General features: G+C 45.4%; 14 protein-coding genes across 14 annotated transcripts; 9 read left to right on the top strand and 5 right to left on the bottom strand.

The window, feature by feature from the left end:
- Nucleotides 1-91: 91 nt before the first annotated feature.
- SJAG_04471 (eukaryotic protein) lies at nt 92-1,308 on the top strand. Its single transcript, XM_002175532.2, has 2 exons — nt 92-205; nt 259-1,308. Exon 2 carries the CDS (start codon nt 291-293, stop codon nt 1,062-1,064), a length of 774 nt encoding a protein of 257 aa, XP_002175568.1. The 5' UTR covers nt 92-205; nt 259-290; the 3' UTR covers nt 1,065-1,308.
- Nucleotides 1,309-1,414: 106 nt separating this feature from the next.
- SJAG_04472 (nuclear export factor Sac3) lies at nt 1,415-6,424 on the top strand. Its single transcript, XM_002175533.2, has 4 exons — nt 1,415-1,958; nt 2,047-2,287; nt 2,350-2,892; nt 2,942-6,424. The coding sequence occupies exons 1-4, from the start codon at nt 1,455-1,457 to the stop codon at nt 4,843-4,845; spliced, it is 3,192 nt and encodes a 1,063-aa protein (XP_002175569.1). The 5' UTR covers nt 1,415-1,454; the 3' UTR covers nt 4,846-6,424.
- Nucleotides 3,423-6,641, bottom strand: SJAG_04473 (tyrosine-tRNA ligase). Its single transcript, XM_002175534.2, has 3 exons — nt 6,307-6,641; nt 5,498-6,236; nt 3,423-5,453 (listed from the first exon to the last, which is right to left on the bottom strand). The coding sequence occupies exons 1-3, from the start codon at nt 6,369-6,371 to the stop codon at nt 4,923-4,925; spliced, it is 1,335 nt and encodes a 444-aa protein (XP_002175570.1). The 5' UTR covers nt 6,372-6,641; the 3' UTR covers nt 3,423-4,922.
- Nucleotides 6,642-6,695: 54 nt separating this feature from the next.
- Nucleotides 6,696-7,831, top strand: SJAG_04474 (coatomer zeta subunit). The gene has a single exon (XM_002175535.2). The coding sequence runs from the start codon at nt 6,819-6,821 to the stop codon at nt 7,392-7,394; it is 576 nt and encodes a 191-aa protein (XP_002175571.1). The 5' UTR covers nt 6,696-6,818; the 3' UTR covers nt 7,395-7,831.
- On the bottom strand, nt 6,825-8,624 carry SJAG_04475 (40S ribosomal protein S2). The gene has a single exon (XM_002175536.2). The coding sequence runs from the start codon at nt 8,531-8,533 to the stop codon at nt 7,784-7,786; it is 750 nt and encodes a 249-aa protein (XP_002175572.1). The 5' UTR covers nt 8,534-8,624; the 3' UTR covers nt 6,825-7,783.
- A 14-nt stretch (nt 8,625-8,638) lies between these two features.
- On the top strand, nt 8,639-9,159 carry SJAG_04476 (40S ribosomal protein S20). The gene has a single exon (XM_002175537.2). It carries the CDS (start codon nt 8,753-8,755, stop codon nt 9,107-9,109), a length of 357 nt encoding a protein of 118 aa, XP_002175573.1. The 5' UTR covers nt 8,639-8,752; the 3' UTR covers nt 9,110-9,159.
- A 95-nt stretch (nt 9,160-9,254) lies between these two features.
- On the bottom strand, nt 9,255-10,772 carry SJAG_04477 (19S proteasome regulatory subunit Rpt3). Its single transcript, XM_002175538.2, has one exon. The coding sequence runs from the start codon at nt 10,679-10,681 to the stop codon at nt 9,512-9,514; it is 1,170 nt and encodes a 389-aa protein (XP_002175574.1). The 5' UTR covers nt 10,682-10,772; the 3' UTR covers nt 9,255-9,511.
- Nucleotides 10,773-10,875: 103 nt separating this feature from the next.
- SJAG_04478 (60S ribosomal protein L15) lies at nt 10,876-11,614 on the top strand. Its single transcript, XM_002175539.2, has one exon. It carries the CDS (start codon nt 10,939-10,941, stop codon nt 11,542-11,544), a length of 606 nt encoding a protein of 201 aa, XP_002175575.1. The 5' UTR covers nt 10,876-10,938; the 3' UTR covers nt 11,545-11,614.
- A 1,135-nt stretch (nt 11,615-12,749) lies between these two features.
- On the bottom strand, nt 12,750-15,445 carry SJAG_04479 (diacylglycerol binding protein Bzz1). Its single transcript, XM_002175540.2, has 8 exons — nt 15,303-15,445; nt 15,215-15,241; nt 15,111-15,174; nt 14,938-15,058; nt 13,836-14,875; nt 13,369-13,782; nt 13,068-13,320; nt 12,750-13,012 (listed from the first exon to the last, which is right to left on the bottom strand). Exons 1-8 carry the CDS (start codon nt 15,339-15,341, stop codon nt 12,994-12,996), a joined length of 1,977 nt encoding a protein of 658 aa, XP_002175576.2. The 5' UTR covers nt 15,342-15,445; the 3' UTR covers nt 12,750-12,993.
- On the top strand, nt 15,411-18,568 carry SJAG_04480 (ATP-dependent RNA helicase Dbp5). The gene is made up of 3 exons (XM_002175541.2): nt 15,411-15,832; nt 15,902-15,994; nt 16,047-18,568. The coding sequence occupies exons 1-3, from the start codon at nt 15,492-15,494 to the stop codon at nt 17,101-17,103; spliced, it is 1,491 nt and encodes a 496-aa protein (XP_002175577.1). The 5' UTR covers nt 15,411-15,491; the 3' UTR covers nt 17,104-18,568.
- SJAG_04481 (spermidine synthase) lies at nt 17,267-18,424 on the bottom strand. The gene has a single exon (XM_002175542.2). It carries the CDS (start codon nt 18,292-18,294, stop codon nt 17,392-17,394), a length of 903 nt encoding a protein of 300 aa, XP_002175578.1. The 5' UTR covers nt 18,295-18,424; the 3' UTR covers nt 17,267-17,391.
- Nucleotides 18,569-18,654: 86 nt separating the features above from the next.
- SJAG_04482 (cytoplasmic glutaminyl-tRNA ligase Qrs1) lies at nt 18,655-21,006 on the top strand (the record flags this gene model as incomplete). Its single annotated transcript, XM_002175543.2, has 1 exon — nt 18,655-21,006. The coding sequence occupies one exon, from the start codon at nt 18,655-18,657 to the stop codon at nt 21,004-21,006; it is 2,352 nt and encodes a 783-aa protein (XP_002175579.2).
- Nucleotides 21,007-21,432: 426 nt separating this feature from the next.
- Nucleotides 21,433-22,812, top strand: SJAG_04483 (sporulation specific 1,3-beta- glucanosyltransferase Gas4; the record flags this gene model as incomplete). The annotated part of the gene is made up of 1 exon (XM_002175544.1): nt 21,433-22,812. One exon carries the CDS (start codon nt 21,433-21,435, stop codon nt 22,810-22,812), a length of 1,380 nt encoding a protein of 459 aa, XP_002175580.1.
- Nucleotides 22,813-22,945: 133 nt separating this feature from the next.
- Nucleotides 22,946-24,095, top strand: SJAG_04484 (19S proteasome regulatory subunit). Its single transcript, XM_002175545.2, has 3 exons — nt 22,946-23,108; nt 23,156-23,234; nt 23,302-24,095. Exons 1-3 carry the CDS (start codon nt 23,029-23,031, stop codon nt 24,049-24,051), a joined length of 909 nt encoding a protein of 302 aa, XP_002175581.1. The 5' UTR covers nt 22,946-23,028; the 3' UTR covers nt 24,052-24,095.
- Nucleotides 24,096-24,295: the final 200 nt, after the last annotated feature.

Raw genomic sequence — 24,295 nt, 5'->3', positions numbered from 1 at the left:
CGACAACTGTTGCGGAGGTAAAGCGAGCGCTTATATAAGAAATGAAGACATTACGTCATAGACTCGCCTAATCCATTAAGCTCAAGCGACGAAGCGACGCTACCGAAGTCCGCCGCCAAACATGAGATGAGGCAACTTGCATCTGAACGTATTCTACCCTCTACCAACTATTCTACTATTATTAGTACTGTTGTAGTATACGAACGTAAGTGATTCGGAACAATATATTCAATAAAAGAGACATACTAATTGAATTAGTTTCTTAGTTCATTTAAAGATTTTCGGTAAAAATGTCTTCTCACTACGAGGCACTTCCTCAAGAACCCCCGAGGTATACGGATTTCGCAGAATCTCCTGCTGAAAACCCTTTGGCAAATAATGGAGCAAAGAAAACTGACACTCCCGTTTTTGAGTGCTCCAAGAGCATTCGGATGGCTTTCCTTCGTAAAGTTTACATGATTCTTTCGGCCCAACTGGTTGTTACTGCAGTAGCCGGCACAATCTTTGGCTATACTCCTGTTCTTTTCAACTGGTTGCAAATGAATCCTTGGTTTTTGCTTGTGAGTTTTATTGGAATGATGGTTACAATGTTCTTCCTTCTCGCGAAGCCATACAGTTATCCCAGAAATTACATTCTTCTATTCACATTTACTTTGCTGGAAGGCATCACACTTGGCTCTGTAATTTCCTTCTTCTCTTCTCAGATTCTTCTTGAAGCAGTGTTTATTACCATGGGTACTTTTATCGCACTTACTGCATTCACATTCCAGTCTAAGTATGATTTCAGTCGCTGGGGAGGTGTTTTATACGCTTCTTTATGGATCCTCGTTCTCCTTCCCTTACTGTATTTTATTTTCCCTGGAACACGTATGATGGATCTTGGTTTTGCTGGCTTTGGAACCTTGATTTTCTGTGGATACATCATGTATGACACATACAACATTCTTCACAATTACTCTCCTGAAGACTTTATCATGTCTAGTCTGATGCTTTACATGGATTTGATCAACCTCTTCATTCGTATCCTTTCCATCTTGAACATCTTGCAAAACAATGATGAGTAGCGTGTTCTATGAAGTGTTTTCTTAATATGTGGTTACTACGATGATATGCAACTTTTGTACGCAAGACGTTACGGTTTTCTTAGATACTCTTTTTGCTTTTAATATAATGCTACTAATGATCTAAACAATAATAAAGGCTAATGAATATCAAACGAAAAAAATAACTTCGGTTTACGGACAATCGGCATTGTTTGCATACCAGAAGTCGCATTCTTGTCTTCCCTTTTATTGCTTTTTGCCTCAAATTGTAGCACACGCTACCGTTCGCTAACCCTCATTAAACGCTATTACGACACCTATCATAGTTCACTAACCCTATTTTGTTAAACCCCGTACCTACTCGACGTGTCCACTGCCAAACACAGGAGAACACCTGTTCAACCATTGTGCATGGAAAAATCTGTGAGCGGCGGTTCCGTGCATCATAAAAAAAACAATTCGCAAGGATGGAAACGTAGGTCCAAGTCTTTGTCTCACAGCTCGGGTCATGAAAGCTCGAACGCGTCTGTTTTAGACAGTGAATTATCTGAGTCTCATGAAATGCAAGACAGTAGACAGAAACGGTTCGAAAAGACCCTTGAAGGAAATAGATTTGAGGAGCTTCGCGCATCGCGCGAAGAAGAACGAAAAGAAGCAATAAAAAAAGGTCTTATTGATGATCCCTCAAAACCGCGCCAACTGAATGAAGCAGTAACGTTCACGGGCACTTGCATGGACATGTGTCCAGAGTACGAGCGCGAACAGCGTGAGTATCAGAACAATTTAGAAAAATGGGAGATAAATCCCAAAAGCGGTCGTGTAGATAAAGATCTTGCGGTAAAAGCTTTTCATAGACCTGCTGCTGGAAATGAACAGGCTCTTCCTTCGGACGTCCGCCCTCCACACATCTTAAAGGTTTGATCTTTTCAGAATGGAAGCGATTTACTCGCCATTTTCTCCATCGCCGCATTGTTTTTGAACATGTTATTCATCTCTATACCAGAAATCACTTGATTACCTCATTGACGAAATTGTTTGTGGTCCGTATCCATTGGAATCCACTCATTTTTTTGTTCGCGACCGTACTCGATCCATCCGTCAGGACTTTACCCTTCAAAACAGTCGAGGATTGGAGGCTATAGCCTGCCATGAACGTATCGCTCGTTATCACATCCTATGTCTTCATCAGCTATGCGAGCAACGAAATTTCAGTTCCCAGCAGGAGATGGAGCAATTGAGAAAAGGTATGCATAGAAGTTTTTGGCATCTTTCTTTCTTGCCAACTTACTAATGTGTATTATCCTAGTGCTGCAGTCCCTGTGTGAATTTTACGATGACATGCGAAAAGAAAACAAGGTTTGTCCGAACGAAAGTGAGTTTAGGTGCTATGCAATTCTTGCCCATATTCGCGATCCAGATATTGCTCGACAGGCGCAGAATCTCCCTGATCATATATTTCGCTCGAAATTTCTGCAAACTGCTTTGCGGTTATCGGCTTTAGCGCAGAAAAACAATGAGCGCGTTGGTCGACTTCTTCCGCCCAATACTGAGGCTGCTCCGAATCTCTTCACACGATTTTTTAAACTTACTCGGTCTGATAGGGTGACATATTTGATGGCTTGCTTGTTGGAAGTTCACTTCAGCTCTGTCCGAAAAGGTGCCTTAAAAGCCATGCGGCGATCCTATCTCTCTGCACACGCTCGGATTCCATGTGCAGATATCCAAAAGTTACTGTATTGTGACGCTATTGAGGAGGTCATTGAACTTTGTGAGCACTATGGGCTTGAGGTTGTAACAGACGATTCGGGTTCGCTCAATGTCATTTTGAACAAGTCTGTCAACTTTGACGGTATGTGAACATTACACAGAACGATTTTAACAATCAACTAATGTTTTAGAAACGCGGCCAGAGCTGAAGCAACGTTTTTCTCATGCTCTTGTTGAATGTAAGCGTTCTAACGCAACTTTTGCTACGATTATTAATGCCGTTGGGGAGCACGATGCGTCACAAACCTTTTCCAAGCCGTCTATTTCTGTGACTCCTGTCTCGACAAGACAAGTGAAGACAGGAACTCTACCAAATACAACTTTAACAAAGGCGCATGCTCCTCTTGTGCCTACCAAATCTCTTAAACGTAATGGACTTAATATTTTTGCAAATGAGTTTATACCGAAAGTTAAATCGCTGACTCCGACGCTGGCCGTCGATGCTGCGATCCCCCTTTCTATACCAAGCTCCTTAACAACTGGAACAAAAATGCAAACGAATGTGGTATCTGATTTTTTTACATCAAAAGAGTCAAAACCGATCAATGAAAAACTGGCTTCAGCGGTTGTGCTTCCACCGCCGCCGTTTGCCGAATCAGAGAAAACAAAGCCTGAACTAGGCGAAGACTTTTACCAGTCAGTGTTGACTAACGTTATGCAGAACGTACTCACTCGGATGGTTAACGCTGCAGTTGAAAATGTTGTTGATACATGGGCTTCAGAAAACTCTCTGATAACTCTGATACAATTACTTCAACAATTTGTTTGGAAAGAAACTTCACAGATCTATGCCAGTGAATATTATCAACGGCGCCTCTGTCTGAAAAAATTTCGACTAATGATGGCTATGGGAAAGCGCTGTTATGCGACAAAGCAACTACGACTGCAGCGAGAACAGGAAGAAAAAGAAAAACAGGAACACTACATCAGTGTTTATGAAAACGTTATGACACGAATGCAACAATCGACAACAAAAGTGATGAACCCACCTAGAGTCTATGATGGAAGTCATTTGGAACCAGAGTACCTGGAAGCACAGAAATTAAATGATTCCATTCGACAGGCGAAGGAAATGAGGAAATCGCTTAATCTGGCTTCACTACTTCACCCGGTAACGGAGAATATGGTTTATGACGAGTGGACAATGGCAGCTTATTGTTATTCTCCTAATTCTTCTATAACTTCATGGTTGTGTAATAAGCTTTGTCTACGTCCTTCCAATGGCTGTTTTCTTTGGGAACAACTTCTCGAGACAAACAAAAGTGTTCGTGTGTATATGCCGTGTTCTACCGTTTTTGATGACTTGCGTCGAGCAAACTATGGCGCTTGCCTATATGTTGTTGATGTGAGTAAAGAGCTACAGTGTCTCACATGTTCTGACTCTCAATTGGAATATGTCTTTAAAAATAGTCCGAAGTTGGAAGAAACAGTTAGTGTTTTGCACCGTTTTATTCAACAACTATCACAGGCGAGCACAACAAAGTTTCCTCTGTTAATCGTTTTTTGGGCCACTAACCTGCCATCCATGGATGAAATTGCCGCGAAGTTCGAATTCATGAAGCTGGTTCAGTCCGACTGGAGTGCTGTCTCGTCCATACATGTTCAGTCATTAGACGTTACGAAATATGTCGCATTGGATGAGGGCATTGAAACACTTGTGAGTAACAGAAGCACAGAGCCTTCGCCTGCCTTCAGGTACTCGCAGTTTCTGCGGGAAAGCCGGAAAAGGCATTCCGTTGCACAAAGTGATATTGAGGCATCAAAAGTTGGTAGACGGCGGTACTCAAAAGCATTTGTTTCTGAAGATGAATCGCACGTTTACTCGGACGAACTTGCTGATGAATCACTTTTGACCCCCGTTGCAGACATCGCCTCCGAAAGATCTTTCTCCGTAATATCTACTCCTACTAAGCACATTACTCAGTTGCCGGAAACGCCAACACCATTACAAAGAAAAAGCCAAGTTTATCGAGGCCCGTTGGCAGTTTTGGATGAAAAAATAAAAAAGGCGAAGGCATTACTCAAAAGCCTCTAATCCGTCGTTTCTTTCTATGTTGTAATAATATACATTAAACCGCTTGTCGGACAAAAGAGCTGGAAAAGGGGAATTTGTTACTCAGCAAAGTAAAGGGCATAGGCTTTCTTTCCAAAACGTAGACAAACTAGACTCTCGGGAGGAAAATTTGTTATCAAGTTCGAATCCTTCAAGATTTCGTTACCGAGCATCACCTTTCCATTTTCGATGCAATCACTGGCCTCTTTGCGAGAATTAAATAAACCACATTCTCTAAGAAGTCTGCATACGGGTAGCGACTGAATGGCTCTCGGAATTTTTACGAATGCGGAGGTTTTCTGTAGCAGATCTTTCAAAGAGTGGTTCCCATAGTCAGGCTCGGGAGGCCAGTAGAAACCTTGTGCGTTCCTTTTAGAAGCATACAGGATATTGCTCACTTTAATTGCAGTATCAACCGCATCCTTTCCATGCAAAAAATACACAACATGCGAGGCCAGCGCACGATGAAGCAGCCTGTCCTCAGGCTTTCGGGAATGTTGCTGTTCAAGCTCGCCTATGCGTTCCACGGACAGAAATGTAAGTTGTTTTAAGAGTATCGGAATCATTTTATCCGGCAAGGAGACGAAGAACTATACAGCTTAGTAAAAAAGGTACATTTGCCTCATTAAATTACCTGATAAAGCGCATACGCATCCGTTTTGGTTTTGTCAATCCATACAGCATTTCCAGTACTTTTACCAAATTTGACACCGTTTGACGTAGTCAAAAGAGGTGTTGTCAGAGCGAATGCCTTGTTGTCACCGAGCTTACGATGGACAAAATCAACACCCGCCGTTACATTTCCCCATTGGTCATTACCACCGATCTGTAGGTTCACATTTGAATGAGTAGCAAGATAATAGAAGTCGTAAGCTTGCAACAATTGGTATGTGAACTCGCTGAACGAGAGACCAGTTGGACTCCGTAAGCGACTGCTGACACTATCGCGAGCAAGCATTTGGTTTACTCGAGCCGTACTGCCAATCTTGTTTAAGAAGTCAAGCAAACCCATTCCAGAGTACCATGACGAATTTTGCACAATATGCCAATTACGTTCGTCGGGCGTGTCCGTGGTAGAATAATCGCAGTAACGGGCGTAGGATACTACCCGTTGGCTTAGAAACGATAATTGATTCACGAGTGCGCTTGTGTTTTCTGAAAATACTCGTTTCGAAAGACGTGTGCGGCTTTCTGTTCTACCAGTAGGATCTCCCAGTTGGGCGGTGGCATCACCAACCAGAGCAAATGACGGAAACCCGTTTAAATACGCATGGAATAAGGGCATGAACGCGACCAAGTTGCCTAAATGCAGAGAGTTGGCCGTTGGGTCAACTCCTGTATACACGCCAGTGATGTTCGTAGAAGCTTGAACACTGTCAAAACTCGTGTTAGTAAGAAATGTCGTAAAAAAACCACAACTTCGTACTCAATCTTTAGGCCTACCGTGCTGTTTGGGCCACGAGTCCGCGTAGCGAAAGTTGCTTCCAAAGAGGTTGAAAAACAGGCATTTAAAACAGATTTATATATTACAAAGTACAGTTGGACAAGGAGTAGCGAACAGTCAAAGAGGATACCATTAAAAAGCAGACGGCACTTCTTGAGATTTTGGGAATTTGGTCTATTCAAGGTTTAGCGGTATTGGAATCGGGAGAAAAGCTTCAGGAGACGTCTTCATCCTACACAATTAGTAATACATCGACGAAAGTCGTTGGTTGCTTTCGACAATTAGCAGAATGTGTTTGGTAGAGGAGAAGTACCGTTTTCAAGGTCTTGTGCTTTGTCCTGTTGTGTGCGTCATAGTAACCTTAATTCACTCAACTTTATGCAACCACGTGCAATTAAGCACGCTCGGTTAAATTAATCTTCAAACTCACCACCAAAAAACAAACCAAGCAGTTCGAAGCGAGGTAGCAACAACACGCCTTCCTTCCATCTCCACAGCCTGAACAACCAAAATGAGTCTGAGTTTGTACGCTATCCAGGCTCTCTTCATTCTAGATAGCTCTGGAAAACGAATTTTCTCTAAGTACTACACTGCTCCACACATAGATTCGTCGGAACATACGAACGAATTTCAGACGACAGAAGAGGAATTGGCCTTTGAGAAAGCAGTGTTCAAGAAAACTTGGAAAACACAAAACGATGTCTCTGTCGTAATGAAGCACAAGGTTGTGGCTGTCCAGACACTGGATATGGTATTCTACGTTGTTGGAAGCAGCGATGAGAACGAGATGTTGCTATACGAGTGTGTCTGCTCGGTCCGTGACGCCTTGGAACTGCTACTGAAAGGCGTCCCTGACAAAAAAACACTCTTGGAGAACTATGGTCTTCTTGTATTGACTGTTGATGAGACCATTGACGATGGAATTATTCTCGAAAGTGATCCAGTTCTCATTGCTGGTCGTGTCACAAAAGCACCCACTTCCGACGCACAGGCACTTGTTTCCGATATCAAGGAGATGGGTTTCATGAGTTCTTTGCAAAAAGCCCGCGATAAGTTTGCTGAACGGATTCTTCGTGGTGCTTTTTAGAGGGACAATGTTCGCCATTTTCGTCTTGGAGTGCCGGCTATGAAGACGTAAATAAACCTCAGCTACATTCTTTTACTATGGTACCCAAGGCCTTTGGTCGTACGCTGACGATAACCAAACTCATGCACTCAACGATGACTTCTAATAAATGTTATTGAGGGAAGAACACAGGAGTGGAGTAGATAATTCAGTAATCCAGCAATAGTGGTTGAGAAACTAAGAGTTTACAGGAGGGAGGAAACATTCACACGGGAAAGATCGAATTAATTGTTACAGTTCGCGAAACTACCAACTCATCTTTGACACGACCTCCTATTCACTTTACAACACCTCTTCATCCAATCAACAGAAAAAAATATTTTGAAACAAATTTAATTAAAGCACTAAATCTAGTACTTCTTCTCAGTTTGCATCAAAACGTCGGCGTACTCCTCAATGGGGGTTTGGCCGAGGGCACGCTCAGCCCACAAGTTAGGGGTAAGGATACCGTAGGTACGAGCAGCAGCAGCGAAAGCAGCCTTCAAGAAGTTACCTTGAGTCTTGGTAGAACCACGGGAGGTGGTGTAGCAGTCCTCAATACCAGCGAGTTGAAGGAAACGCTTGACGACGGGAGCAGCAACAAGACCAGCACCACGGGGAGCAGGGACAAGACGGACGGTAACGGAACCACACTTACCAGTGACCTTAACGGGGACGGTGTGAGGCTCACCCAAAGCGGTACCCCAGTAACCACGACGGATGGGCATGATGGAGAGCTTGGCCAAGACGACGGCACCACGGATAGCAGTGGCAACCTCCTTAGCGCACTTGACACCCAAACCAACGTGACCGTCGCTGTCACCAATAACGACAAAGGCCTTGAAGCGGGTACGTTGACCGGCACGGGTTTGCTTCTGGACAGGCATGATCTTCATGACCTCATCCTTAAGACGGGGCAAGAAGAAGTCAACAATTTGGAACTCCTTGATGGGGAGAGAGTAAAGGTAGATCTCCTCAATAGACTTGATCTTACCGGCCTTCACCAGACGGCCCAACTTGGTGACGGGAACCCATTCCTTCTCCTCATCACGCTTAGCGCCACGACGACCACGTCCACGACCGCGGCCACGTCCAAAACCTCTAGGTGCGTTCTCAGCCATTTGTCTGTGTTATTCCAGGTATCCGCAAAAGTTCGGTGTACGAAGGAGGAAGAACAATGGGGCAGATGTGGTGCCTTTTATCACCTGTGACTGTGAAAGTTTAATTCGCCATTTAGGGTAGGGTTGCGAAAAAGCAGTCCCGGTGTATACACAACAACGACAGCCCAACGCAAGCGATTCCACAACCAACTACTGGTCACCGCTGTCTTTCTTACCAAAATGAGTCAAGTCGCCAAGGATCAAAAGGAGCAACAAATTGCCTCCACCGTTCACCGCATCCGTATCACCCTTACCTCTCGCAACGTGCGTAACTTGGAGAAGGTCTGCTCTGACCTTGTCAACCGTGCCAAGGACAAGCAATTGCGTGTCAAGGGTCCCGTCCGTCTCCCTACCAAGATCTTGAAGATCACCACCCGTAAGACCCCTAACGGTGAGGGTTCCAAGACCTGGGAGACCTACGAGATGCGTATCCACAAGCGTCTTATTGACCTCCACTCTCCCTCTGAGATTGTTAAGCAAATCACCTCTATCCACATTGAGCCCGGTGTTGAGGTCGAGGTCACCATTGCTCAATAGATTAGCAGCGGTCAATAGATGGTTCCACTGACGTGGAGCTGTTGTCTCTATTTCTGTGTGTGTTTGTGTGCGTATAAACTGTAGTTGTTGAGTGTAGTTGTGTAGTGGGTTTGAATCTTGGTTTCTATTTGTCTGTTCGCTGCTATGTCTTTCACCCTGTCACCCTTCGTTGCTTCCTTTTGTCCCTGTTTCGTGTCGCTTGGACAATGGCCGTTTAAAACGCTTTTATTTTCGTAACTGTGCATGTTCATAATTGTAACAACAGTATTGGTAACATATAGACATGATGACATGTGAGATACGAAGGGCCCAGCTGTACCAAGATGGCAAGTACAGTACAGTTTGGCACCGACTCTCGTAGACTGGGGTGGTTCTCGGGAATGGATTTGGTTTTCTGTTTTTTTACTTGTAGAAAGCGAATTGCTCCATGTCTGTAGGCTTGACGGCACGAGCATATGCCTCCTCGATATCGCTTTGAAGGATGACACCACGGCTCTTACGCACGGCGAGCAAACCTGCGTCTTGCATGATAGCAGCAATTTGGGCACCACTAGAAGCATCTGGCCGCATAATGAATGTGTCAAGGTCAACCTCAGGCGAAAGTGACATTTTGGAGCAGATGGTTTGGAATACAAGACGGCGTTGACGACGATCACGGTATGAAGGGAATTCCACTTTACGATCGAGACGGCCGGGACGCAATAAGGCGGGATCGAGTGTGTCTGCACGGTTTGTGGCCATAATCACCTTGACGTTGGCCTCTTGGTCGAAACCGTCCATCTGCGTGAGGAGTTCGATTAAAATACGCTGCACCTCTCGGTCAGCACCAGTTTGGGCATCAAAACGTTTCGTAGCAATAGCATCAATTTCGTCAATAAAGATAATAGAAGGAGCGTTCTCGCGTGCCATTCGAAAGACGTCACGGACCATACGAGGTCCCTCACCGAGATACTTTTGAACAAATTCGGAACCCACAACACGGATAAAGTTGGCGTTCGTGCTGTTGGCGACAGCTTTGACGAGCATTGTTTTTCCTGTACCAGGAGGTCCATACAGCAGGACACCACGGGGGGGATCGATACCGATTTGCTTGTACAAATCGCCTTGTGTGAGAGGCAGTTCGACTGCTTCCCGGATTTCTTGCTTTTGCACGTCCAAACCACCAACATCAGCATACGTAACATCAGGACGTTCGTCGGCACGCAGCATAGAGATCGAAGAGTCGGCCTCAGGTGGCAGGATATCGACCAACGCGTTGGAATGCCGGTGTAAGGCAACACTGGCACTTGGTTTCAGCAGTTCACGATCGAGTGTGCTGAGAATACGGACAACGTAATTAGATCCTGTTGTGCTTCCAACAATGGCCGTGTTTTGGTCAATGGCTTCCAGAAATTGACCGATAACTAAAGGTACCGACTGGATTCTTTTCACTTCCTCTTGGGCGCGAAGAAGTTCGCGTTTTAGTGACTTACAGTCGTCTTTAATGAATTCTTCTTGCAAATCCAGCATCTCCAGCTGATGCTGGAGCGCTTTCCAGCGATTGTACAGGTCTGTTTGTTCTGTGCTGGCCATTCCAGGTGTTTTGTTTTGGGTGGGAGTAAAGACGGCCCTGCGAAGAAGGTTATCCAAATAGGGAGACTTACCGTGTTAGGCAGAAGATGCGTAAACCCGCCTAGCGTGTTTTACCGTAACTGAATGGTTTCACTATGACATTTAGCGTGCTCCGAGATCCCACACTATTCTCGTTTTTAGGGTAGGGCTGTGACTACTTTTGCTTTAGACACAACTGACCATCCCACCGGCGAACCATCCACCACCTCCGAGACAAAATGGGTGCCTACAAATACTTGGAAGAGCTCGCCAAGAAGAAGCAGTCTGACGTTAACTTGTTCTTGTCGCGCGTGCGCGCCTGGGAGTACCGCCAGCTGAACGTCATCCACCGTGCCAGCAAGCCCTCCCGTCCCGACAAGGCTCGTCGTTTGGGTTACAAGGCCAAGCAAGGATACGTTATTTACCGTATCCGTGTTCGTCGTGGTGGTCGCAAGCGCCCTGTTCCCAAGGGTCAAACTATGGGCAAGCCCGTCAACCAAGGTGTTAGCGAGCTCAAGTACCAACGTTCCCTCCGCTGCACTGCTGAGGAGCGTGTTGGTCGTCACTGTGCCAACCTCCGTGTCTTGAACTCCTACTGGGTCAACCAAGACGCTACCTACAAGTTCTACGAGGTCATTCTTGTCGATCCCAACCACAAGGCCGTCCGTCGTGATCCTCGCATCAACTGGATCTGCAACGCCGTTCACAAGCACCGTGAGGCCCGTGGTCTTACCTCCATTGGCAAGAAGTCCCGTGGTATTGGCAAGGGTCACCGTCACAACCACAACCCTCAACACCGTACCTGGTTGCGTCACAACACCCTTTCTCTTCGTCGTTACCGTTAGTGATTGTGAACAGCTGCTGTTTATGTACAGCAAATTGCTTTCTAAAACGAATACAAGTGTTCGGTGGAAATTGATGCGTGATGTAATAGTGTGGGGATAAGCAGGCGGGGGAGCGAAAGGTGTTTGTTTAGCGAGAGTTAAAAGGCGATGGCGATGGGTTTCTGGTAGTCGGTTGTATTGAGTGGTAGTTTGTGATGAATTGCAGCTTTCTGGTGCAGTTGGCAGTGGTTGAGGGCAGTTATGTTGTAATTTAATGTGATGGTATTTGATCCATTTACTTTATTTTTTTTAAACCCTAAGACTTGGCTACGTTATTTACTAAACGACCCGGAGAGCTAATTGAGATCTGTGATTGTCTGAGCAGCTCAACTCATAATCTACGTTGCTTTATTGGAAAGATTATTCGTATGCTTGTTTTTTTTTTCTTGTTTTTTTTTGAATCTTTCTTATATACATAAATATACTTAAACTCTCAGTAGTCGACAACTTCTTGTGTAGCTATTTTTTATAAATAAATGTCCCATATGTAATTATCCTTATAAACTAAGTGAACACTGTTGTGACGGGTGTCTCGCTTTAATAATTAGGTTTTAAATAAATACTGTTTTTCTCATACTTCATCTTTAGTAGAATAGACGGATATAGTAACTCCAGTATAGGCATTAGAATTAGTGGGTGGTCATAATAGAGTTATTGCTCTTCTATTCGTTTAATTTAAACTGCACCGACGCTTTCATTTGTTGAGCATTTAATGCTTCACAAGCATTTTTTACTCCAATTCTCGATGGGCAAGATTGATCATTACTAGACGAAATGAAATACATGTACTGATTCATATTTTATTAGTAACTATATTGGTTAGTTGTCAAGTAATTTTTTGCATGTGTATAAATTGCACCTGTTAAATTAGTTCGTCAAAAAAAAAAAAAAAAAAAAACAAAATATATAAATAAATATGTATACGTATACTGAGAAAATTGGATACAAACTTCATCGTGTAGTATCGACATAAATGTCTGATCCCCGGGGTGTTTTTTTAGATGCAGGTGTTCATTAGTGAGATGCTATGAACATTGTATCATGAGAGTAATTTACCGAAAATAATAAATCACCCACTGCGGTTACACTCACAAAGGTTGATTTATTCTAGTAGATGATATGGCATATTCTCACATTATTGCCCGTGGCCCTACTGTCCGTTACGATATGCTCAACAACTAATTAATCATTACTGTCTTGATCATAAAGAAGGTTAATTCACTTCTTGTACTTAAAAAGCACCCGGAAGCTTGCCGGTGATGCAGGCGTGGTTAGTTCACCAAGAAAAGGACAGACGAAATTTCTCTTCTCTTTTACACATAAGAACAAATGAACACAAAACAAAGTAGGTTAAAAACTCTCTAAACAGCCTGCGCTTAAAGCTTGTTAGACCGTCTTTTCTTCCGTCACTCATATATCCTCGACGTAGCTAGGAATGGTTAGTCTGAGGCAAGAAAAGTTATACACAAAAACGGAAAACATACTTTGCTGGAAATTGTCCAATGCGACCATCGAGCTCGCCTTCAGACCAGCCGTTACCGGAATCTCTTTGAATTACGCGAATGACGTCTCCAGCCTGTAAACTGATTTCTAAATCAGTCTGCGCAGTATAATCATACAAAGCCCTTACATAGCTTTCATCCTGGGCTACGGATGCTTGCCCGGGCAAATCAAGGTACGAAGCAGGGACTAAACCCTCTGCCGACCCTGAACGAGCACGAACCCAACCAGTACCATCTAAATAGGGAGTTAGACCTACACACAAAAGGGATTTGTCTAACATACCATCTGGCTGCAAAATAACTACCATTTGCCCTTCTTTCACGTTCAGGTCATCGTCCGTTGTTCCAACGTAATCGTACAGCACCTGAACCGTTTCATTTTCTGCAGCAGAAGTAGCGGCAGCATCAGCAGGAGTCTGAGATGAATCACCAAACGGCGAAGGTTGCGACTCACTGGTATTCGTAGTTGCACGACTCACGGCGATGTTACCAAAATCATCGACCTCTTCGTTTCGCATGCTACCAGCACCATGATTCTCGACACTCCTTGTTGTATTTGCATAATTGGTGGAGGAAATGCTTCCAACGTTGCTTCTTCTCAAGGAAGCATTACGTGAAATAGAGACCAAAGGTTCAGCTTTTCCACACTCTGGAGGAACTTTCATCTCACAGCGAGCATGACAATGATAGTTACAACCTGCAATCACTTTGTTAGCAACGACTGTACTCATTTAGCACCTTTTTACTCACGTTTACAGACACATCCGTGTTTTGAGAGACCCCAAATAGTGCTCTTGCAGTAGTCGCAATTTGTTGGTAAGGCAAAGCTTGTATGACGGAAATCATGAGGTTGCGTTCCCTCGTCGAGAGCACCGGCTGTGTTAAGGATCAGATCTATCCGGCTCTGTAAATCATGCATTCGCGTTTGAAAACGGGCCTTCAACTGTTCAACTTCTGCCATTTTGAGCACGACCGCATGCGGCAATTCGAGCAAAGACTTGCTGTGTGCCTTTTCTAACTTGTTTGATTCCTCCATGACAGACTCATACGAAGCAGCTGCAGTTTCAAAATCTTTGCGATTCTGAATGAGCATATTACGTAGGTAATTGATGTTGGTATCGTAGGTAGCAATCGAATCCGTGTCGTGCCAAATGGGAGACGGTTCAAAGGGAAGGTCATTCGGGGGCGTCCAGTTCTTTTGATTGTGTTTAACGAACATGACAGTATCTAGGTTTGGACTGTTTAGGTTGATCTCATTATTGAGTTCATCCGTTTTTTGAGACAAGTCAGAGTAGCAGGACTTTTCGAGATGAAGAGAATGCTTCCACAGCGAGTTCATTTTTTGAACTCGAAATTCGTTCACTTGTTGCAAGCTGTCCACGACATCGGGCAATAACTTACTGAAATACAATTTCGTGTGGGCGTTGAACTCCGTAATAGTAAGGACATACCCATTCTTTTTGTTATTCATTTCCGTTAACGCGTCCTGGTAACCTCGTTTACTTTTATCGTCACCGAGTTTGTCTTTCTTCTGCCGAGCAGATTCCAAGACTTCGCAGCTGCTGTAATAATCCTGTTTCGCCTTTTTGACACCGGCGTCGATACGCTCGCGTTCATCTAACAAGCTGTTGTAATAACCATGCTGATTCCTTCGCATGGATTCCGCTTGGCCCTGTAAATTCAAAAATTGGTCGGAAATCTGAGAGCCTAAATCGTTTGAGAAATTCTGTATTCGGCGAGCTTCTTCTGTCAAGCCGTCCAAAATCTTCGTCCAAGTGGTAAGAGAAGCACTAGGTTTCTTCGTCAGAAATTGCAACATGTATTACAGCCAACGCTCAAAAAACTGTCATACCATTCCAATGAACCAGCAGAGGAAGTAGGTGAATCACCAATCGAAAGCGAGGAGGATCGCTTGTTTTTCTTTTCAAAATATTTCTTTGCGAGTGACGCTAGCTTCTGCGAGTACTCCTTTTCTACAACGAAAGAATTAGACGTAGAAAGACACGAGTTGTGCATGAAGCATACCGATTAGACTCCGTTCTTTATAAAACTGATGAAGCTCTTCCAACCATTTGACTCCATTTTGCACCTGAAATAGTAAGAACACAAGCGTTACTGTATATCTATACCCAACTATCGACCGTTTTGTAGTCGTCCTATATCAATGTTAGAAATTTGAAGTACATACAAAAATAACCAATTGCAAAAGCAGCGTACCTTTATGTAAGCACTAATACTAACTGATTCAACGCTCATATTCGCGTAAAATCCAGATAATATGTAAATGACAGAGAATTCGGATTTTCTACGTTACGTGCGCTGGTGACGTTGGTACTATCATATCTCTACCTTAAAGGCCGTTCACTACCATACGTGGTCAAACTCGTTTAAGCCGTAAAATACAACATGTCAAAGCCTGAAACGGAAAGAAAAGACTGGGCAGACCTTGATTCTGACGAAGAAATCCAAAAAATCCGCGACAAAGTGGAGGATTTGAAGACTACAGAATCTGCATCTAAACCAGAGACAAAAGATGCTGTCCCAGACCTTGCCAGTCGGCTGGGACCAAAGGAAGGCGAGCAAAAAGATGAGGGAAAGAAGGAGGAAGCTGCTCCTGCTGATAAAAAGGAAGAACACACGTCTAATCTCGTGCAAAACGACAATGAAGTTCGCGTCAAACTGGCGGATCTTCAAGCAGACCCCAATTCACCGCTTTTCTCTGCAAAGAGCTTTGATGACCTGAATCTGTAAGAAGCCAAATTGTGTTTTCCGTGTCGGAAGAAATTGTTTTTTTTTATGTCTAACTAATTAACTAGGAAACCCGAATTGCTGAAGGGTGTGTACGCTATGAAGTTTCAGAAGCCCTCCAAGATTCAAGAAAAAGCTCTTCCCCTGCTTCTGTCTAACCCGTACGTACCGAAAATTGCTGCTAATTGCTCTTGGCTTTGCTAACATACGTAGTCCTCGCAATATGATCGGACAGTCCCAGTCTGGTACTGGTAAAACGGCAGCCTTTGCTTTGACAATGCTTTCCCGTGTTGACCCTTCAGTTCCAAAAGTCCAGGCAATCTGTCTGGCTCCTTCTCGTGAGCTTGCTCGTCAAATTATGGACGTGGTTGTTGAAATGGGCAAATTCACAGACATCAAGACTGCCTTTGGTATTAAGGACAGTGTTCCCAAAGGCCAAAAAATCACTGCTCAAATTGTCATCGGTACACCTGGTACCGTTATGGATCTTATGAAAAAACGTCAACTCGAAACTAGGGAGGTCAAGGTTTTCGTGCTTGACGAGGCAGACAACATGCTTGATCAGCAAGGACTGGGTGATCAGTCTATGCGCATTAAGCACCAACTTCCTCGTGCCGCTCAGATTGTTCTGTTCAGTGCCACATTCTCTGCTCAGGTTGAGCAATATGCCCACCGTTTTGCTCCCAATGCCAACGAGATTCGCCTGAAGCCCGAAGAATTGAGTGTGGAAGGAATCAAGCAACTGTTCATGGATTGTAAGAACGAAGCTCACAAGTACGACGTTTTGGTCGAGTTGTATGGTTTGATGACCATTGGCCAGTCCATCATCTTCTGTCGCAAAAAGGAGACGGCCGAGGAAATTTCTCGCCGCATGACTGCCGATGGCCATGCGGTCTCTTGTCTTACCGGAAACTTAGAGGGTGCTCAACGTGACGAGGTTATGGACTCTTTCCGAGCTGGAAAGACTAAAGTTCTGGTTACAACCAACGTCATCGCTCGTGGTATTGATGTTTCACAAGTGAACATGGTTGTGAACTACGACTTGCCAGTGGATCAGGCTGGTCGTCCCGATCCTCAAACTTACTTGCACCGTATTGGCCGTACGGGTCGTTTTGGACGTGTCGGTGTGAGTATCAACTTTGTGCATGATGCAAAGAGTTGGGCAGAGATGGAGGCTATTGAGAAATATTTTGGACGCCCCATATTGCGTGTGCCCGCCGATGACTACGAAGAATTGGAGAAAGCCGTCAAATTTGCTTCTCAGTCATAGAAAATAAACCAAGTAGTGCAATTCGTCAGCCGCGTGTGTCCCTATACCCAAACCAATCTCATCTACCCGAAGTCTTCTTCACTCAGTAGCTAATCGGCTTGACGAGCCTTCTCTTTCTCTTTCTCTTTTTTTCTTTTTCTTTTTATTGAAATACAGAAAATGAATATCATTGCTACACAAAAAGAAGACAACAGAAAAGTTAGGACGGGAATTCCCAGAGCCTCAGCTCAACCATAGCTGCTGTCTTATTCGTAGGCTTGCCGAGAACTCCGTTCAGCTCGACCATATTTACTCAGAAAGAGCCTTGTTGACCACAGCACGGGCAAAGTTGGGCAAGATGAAAGCAGCCTCATGGATCTCCTTGTTGTAGTAGCGGCACAACTTGGCCTCCTCCTCGGCAGTCCAAGTACGCAGGGGCTTAGACAAGTCAATGGCAGTGTTCTTGCTAGCGACGACGAATCCAATAGAGCCAGAGGGATATGTGGGGATTGTGGTGTAAGCGTAACGGACGTTGGGGAACGCCTTACGAGCGGCCTTAAGCACATTCTCGATCACACTTAAGTGAAGCCACATGCACTCAGCCTGTGTCGTGATAACACCGTTCTCGCGAAGAGCACCGTGCAACAGCTGGAAGTAAGGAGCCTCGAAAAGAGCCTCAGCAGGACCGTCAGGGTCAGAGGAATCGGTGATAATCACATCAAAGGTGTTGGTGTAGTCCTTCAAGAACTGGAATCCGTCACCGACATGAGTCTTCACCTTGGGGTGTTCATATCCCACAGCCATACTGGGAATGAACTTTTTAGAGTAGTCAATGACATCGGCATCAATGTCACACAAGACAACCTCCTCTACACTTTCGTGTTTCACAACCTCACGCAAGACACCTCCATCACCACCACCGATGACCAGCACCTTCTTGGGGTTGGCATGACTGTTCAGAGCCAAGTGAGCAATCATTTCTTGGTATGAAAACTCATCACGCTCAGTAGCTTGAATGACACCGTCCAAGACGAGAACACGGCCATAAGTTTCGCTCTCGAATATCAAAACATCCTGGAACTTGGAACGTTTAGCATGGAGAACCTTCTTGACCTTCAAGGTCATAGCCTGACCAGGCCACATCTTGTTGATTTCACGGAACCATCCATCCTTGATGGAGGGGTGAGTAAGCTCTTGGGATTCAGAAGACATTTTTTTGTGTTTCAGAAATTTTAACTTTTTCTCCTCAAAAGTTTGTTTTGGGTTGACGATCACTTGCAGGGTTCCAGGGGCTGACTCTGAGAGATTTCCGCCGCTTTAAGGCAACAAGCTTTGAACGTGCCTGTTCTTTTTTGTGCTGCTGCTGAAGCAGTCACAGTTGGTGGTGAGTTTACCCGCGGTAAAACCCCGGCGTTCCCTCGGGGAGAAACCTTATCGACGCGTGGGCACGCGTCGATAAAGCTGTCCTCTGCTAACTACCGTTTAACCTTTTATTTGTGTGAGCACGCACCGGATAACTGCTGCTACGGCATAATTAAAAAGGCAGAGTTGCTACATTACTGGGGAATTACAATGGACTCGTCTATGGAGGCTCTGAACGAGAAGTTTTTGCGAACTGGATTAAATGAGACCCGTGTTACGGACACGTTGAAGAACAAGAACCTGACGGCTTCGCTGGATCGTGTCATTAACTTGGCCGGTGTGGGTGAAACAGGCTGTGATAAGTCTGTGGGAAACCTTCTTTTGCTTCTCGCAAACGAAGCTGTGAAGCAAAAGAGTGAAAATGTCTTGAAGCACGAGAAGTACGTCGCCGACCGTATTGTGAAAGGCGATTTGAAGACAAACTTGCAAGTCTCATCAGCCGTTGCTTACTGTAAGACGGCAGACACAATCGATGACGCAGCTTTCGACCGTGCTGCTGGCGTTGGTGTCGTTTGCACGGACGAAGAGATCGAAAAACTGGTTCAGGAGTATCTTAATGAACACAAGGCCACTATTGAGGAGCAACGGTATCGGTCGTTGAACGCGACAGCTTCCGCTCTTCGTACCCATCCCGTTCTTAAATGGGCTGCTCAATTGAAGGTCAAGCAAACGATTGATCGCCTTTATTTGGCTCTTCTGGGCCCTAAGGATGAGAGAGATGTTGTCACGAAGAAGAAGGGCGGTGCTCCGAAGAAGGGAAATGCAAAGCCCGCTCAAAAAGTACCTAAAACTTACAATATGTTCGAGGAAGGCTTCCTCGCCAAACTTCATAAGGCTGGAGGTAACACACAGATGTACCCTGAGCGTATGAAGGAGCATTTAGCAGCCACTGGTGGTCGCGTTGTAACCCGTTTCCCTCCTGAGCCTAATGGATACCTGCACATTGGCCATTCCAAGGCCATTGCGGTTAACTTTGGCTTTGCCAAGTATCACAACGGTATTTGCTACTTGCGTTTCGATGACACAAACCCTGAGGCCGAAGAGCAAGTGTACTTCGAGAGCATTAAGGATTTGATCGCTTGGTTGGGATTCAAGCCTTACAAAATTACATACTCCAGCGACTACTTTGATCAGCTGTATGAGCTTGCTGAGAAGCTCATTTTGATGGACAAGGGTTACGTTTGCCATTGTACCGACGCTGAAATCAAGAAGGCTCGAGGAGGTGATGAACGCGGTCCTCGCTACGCTTGTGTTCATCGTAACCGTCCTGTTGAGGAGTCTTTGCAGGAGTTCCGCAACATGCGCGATGGAAAATACAAGCCCAAGGAGGCCATTTTGCGCATGAAGCAGGACTTGGAGGATGGCAATCCTCAGATGTGGGATTTGTGTGCGTACCGTGTGCTCAACGCATCTCATCCCCGTACGGGCGACAAGTGGAAGATCTATCCCACATACGATTTTACGCACTGTTTGGTCGATTCTTTCGAAAATATCTCGCATTCTCTGTGTACAACTGAGTTCATCCTCTCTCGTGTCAGCTACGAATGGCTTTGCAATACGCTCCAAGTCTACTGTCCTGCCCAACGTGAGTATGGTCGTTTGAATTTGGAGGGCGCCTTGATGAGCAAGCGCAAGATTATGAAGTTGGTGAAGGGCGGTCTTGTTCGTGGTTGGGATGATCCCCGGTTGTATACGCTTGTAGCATTGAGACGTCGTGGTGTACCTCCTGGTGCTATTCTTGATTTTGTTAGTGAGGTCGGTGTCACCACTGCCGTTAGCAACATCGAGGTTGCACGGTTCGAGAACGTTGTTCGCAAGTTCCTTGAGAACAGTGTTCCCCGTTTGATGCTTCTTTTGGATCCTCTGAAGATTACCATTGAGAATGTTGATGAGTCGTTCCGTGAAGAGATTGAAATTCCCTTCAACCCCAAGGATGCCGCAATGGGTTCGCGCAAGCAGTACTTCACTAAGCATCTCTACATTGACCGTTCTGATTTCAGCGAGGTGACGACGCCAGACTTTTACCGTCTGACCCCCGACCAACCCGTCGGTCTGTTCCGTGTGCCCCACCCCATCTCTGTGAAGAAGGTAGTCAAGGACGAGAGCGGTAACGTTGTTGAGCTCGTTGCCACTTACGAAAACGACGCTGCCGCCCGTAAGAAGCCCAAGACTTTCATCCAGTGGGTATGTGAAGACAAGCAAAGTAACAGTCCTGTCCGCTTATCCGAGGCACGCCTGTTCAACAACCTGTTCAAGTGCGACAACCCCGCCGGTTTGAAGGAGCATGAGTTGCAAGATGCAATCAATCCTGAAAGTGAAATTGTATTGAAGAATGCTTTGGTCGAGTCGGGTATTCACGACCTCATCAAGACTGCACCCTGGCCTCACTCTGCGACTAGCAATGAGAATCCTACTACGAATCCCGAGTGTGTTCGTTTCCAAGGCATGCGTGTTGGCATTTTTGCTTGGACAAGGATTCGACTGCTGACAAGCTTGTTCTGAACAGAATTGTTTCGTTGAGAGAAGATGCCGGCAAGAAGGCTTAGAGTAAGGCGATGGACATTGGTTTCTATTCACATTTTTGGTTAATTACTTGGGTCAAGGGTTTCTAACGTACACGCACCTGTCTCCCATGTTTACAAACACATTGAGACCCAATTCAGTTTTGGAAAAAAAACTCAAATTGTACAGAGATTATACACTACCTGGTATGGAACGAACGCAAGAAGCATTGGTCTTATATGCTTTATGTATATTCCTATTTTAAACGCAAAACCTTAATTTGTTTACATTAACAGAATATGGTATAAATACAGCTACTTTCCTTCTGGCCCTTTCACGCATACCTAACACTCCGAAGCGCACGTTTTGCTTGTGTAGCTCTTATTATCAGCTGTATTCTTAATTTGCTTTTCTGTTTTCTCTCTGATGCTTATTCGCGCCTTGCTCTTCCTTGCTGGCCTAAGTGCTCCCTTAGTCGCACAGGCCAAGGTGAACCCCATCATTGTTAAGGGAAATGCTTTCTTTGATTCGGTGACCAACGAGCGGTTTTTCATTCGAGGTGTTGATTACCAGCCCGGAGGTTCTTCTTCTCTTATTGATCCTCTGGCAGCTGAGTCTTGCGTGAAGGACATTAAGGTGTTCAAGGATCTTGGTATTAACACTATTCGTGTGTACCAGGTTGACAACTCTGCCGACCATGACTACTGTATGAAGGCATTAGATGATGCGGGCATTTACCTGCTTCTGGATCTTAATACCTTCCGTCATTCGATTTCCCGTTCAGAACCTGCCCTGTCATACAACCATGTTTACCTCCAGCATCTTTTTGCAACGGTTGACGTGTTCAAGAAGTATGACAACGTGTTAGGTTTCTTCTCAGGAAACGAGGTCGTCAACGATGAGGACACAACAGCCATTACTTGGGTTAAGGCTGCTACTCGTGATGTGAAAGCTTATATTAAGGCCAATTCTAAGCGTCAAATTCCCGTTGGTTATTCTGCTGCAGATGTCGCTGAAAACCGGTTGGAGCTTGCGCACTACTTCAATTGTGGAGAGGACAATGAACGTGCAGACTTTTACGCCTTCAACATGTACGAGTGGTGTGGCTATTCGAGCTTGCTAATTTCTGGATACCAAGACCGTGTACGTGAGTTTGCCAACTACTCCATTCCTCTCTTTCTTTCCGAGTATGGCTGCAACGCCGTTGAGATCAACGAGGACATGACTCCTAATCGTCCATTCACCGAGGTGGAGGCAATTTACAGCCCGCCCATGACAGACGTATTTTCGGGAGGACTGGTGTACGAGTACACGGCCGAATCGAACAACTACGGACTCGTCGTCATAAACAAGGATGGTGAACGCCAGTACTCTCGCAACTATTACACCCTGCGTAAACAGTTCAAGAAATACGGCCAAGCCTCTAATGGTAAAAAGTATTTGGAGAACGGTAAGCCCAGCGTATGTCCGCCCAACTCAACGAACTTTACTTCGTGGGCCGTCTTGCCAGAGATGCCCGAAAAGGCCAAGGTTTACTTTAAGAAGGGAGCTGGTCGGCCACTCGGTATCGAGGGCCCCACGAACATGTGGTCCGTCTTCCAATGGGGCGAAGAAGAAGGTGAGGTGCCTAAGGGTAAATCAAAGCCCACTCCAGTCCTCGTTAACACAACTCACGATGACGAGTCTCATGTCTCGAGCGTTTCGGCTTCGGTCGATGCAACTAGTGATGGAGAGCAACTCCGTGTTAGTACATTGAAGGTGCTGATTACGACTACCCTTCCTCTGTTGTTGCTGTGGTTGTTTTAGACACAAAGTTTGTATGTCATAGTGTGCATGAAATGGTTAATGGGTTTCTGTTTTAATATAATTACATTGAATGTGAATGAGTAGAGCGAAGGTAAAACCGTGTTGTGGATGAGAAGGTTTCGGTTTCCACACTTGTCGTGCTCGTAAAGAGTGTTCTTACCTATACTTCATAGCTTCACTAGCCGATTTCGCTTCCATACCACCTCAATCCTTACAATGCCATTACTTCAGTTTAAAGCGGGAAAACTGCGTAGAAAAGAAGGAACAAAGATCCTTCAGGCAGACAAAACCAAAGGGTTTGTTGTCAACTCATGGGGAAGTGGTTTTATTAACAAAATTTTAGTTATGTGGAAATGAACGTCGAGGAGGACGGTCTTATGCACTTCTCATGGCGTCCTAGAAACACTGAGGTGAAAGAAGATGTACGGATAACCACAGTGGGGCCATGTTCAACGACATATGTTTGTTAACGATTTTTTGGTAATGTAGGACGTTGTAGTTTTTCCAGACGAAGTTGAATTTGAACGGGTGTCCCAATGCAATACAGGTCGAGTCTACATGCTTAAGTATCCATCCTCTTCGCAATGTTTATTCTACTGGATGCAGGAACGGGATTCTGGGAACGACGAGGCATACGAGGAGCTTGTGAACTATCACATCGAGCACCAGCCGTTGTCTGAAGAAAATGAAGGAGACGAGCCACATGATATGCAAGTAGATGAAGAGACTGTTCCCACCGTCGTTTCCGAAACGCCTGTCACTCCAGCGACAGCAGCAGCTGCATCTGCAACAGACTCTGCTCCTCCTCCCAACCAAGCCAGTTCACAGCCACAAAACGCAGACGCCATCCAGCGCATTCTTCGAGCCCTGCAAAGTGCCGGTCCTCGCAACAATGTGGACCTGTGGGACGTGCTGAAACCAGCGAACGTGTCTCCGTTGCTGCACCGGTCGCTGCCTGAGGCATTGCAGCAGACCCTACCTCCAAACACTGAATCCACGTATGAGGGTGTGATGGAGGTTGTCAGCAGTCCGCAATATGCCCAGGCTCTTCAATCCTTCCAGTCGGCTCTCAATTCGCAAGGCGGTCTCAACATCCTTGCTGCCTTGGGTCTTCCCGTCGACTACACCTCGAGCGACGGAGCGTCTCTCCAGCTCCTTCGAGCCATTGAAAAAAAGGTGAGGGAGGAGGACGTAAATGGCGGCGAAAACAGCCCAGACGGTACAGCACCGCGGCAATGATTTGTGAATTCAGTTTTATGGAATGAAATGAGTTTAGGTTTACATTTGCGGGGAAGAGAAAACGCGGGGAACTGCGGAGAGCTGCGGTGCGGGAAACTAGAGACGAACGCGGGGAAGATGCGTAAACCTTAACGCGGTTAAGGTTGCACTCTGCGCGACGCGTAGACCCACGACGCGTTCCTCGCGTAAGGCCAGTAAAACGCGTGGAACACGAAAAGACCACCTCTACGCGTTCACGCGTCGA

This window comes from Schizosaccharomyces japonicus (assembly GCF_000149845.2).
Source record: "Schizosaccharomyces japonicus yFS275 unplaced genomic scaffold supercont5.3, whole genome shotgun sequence".
Classification (NCBI taxonomy): Eukaryota; Fungi; Ascomycota; class Schizosaccharomycetes; order Schizosaccharomycetales; family Schizosaccharomycetaceae; genus Schizosaccharomyces; species Schizosaccharomyces japonicus.
This window is presented reverse-complemented; position numbering and strand designations above follow the sequence as displayed.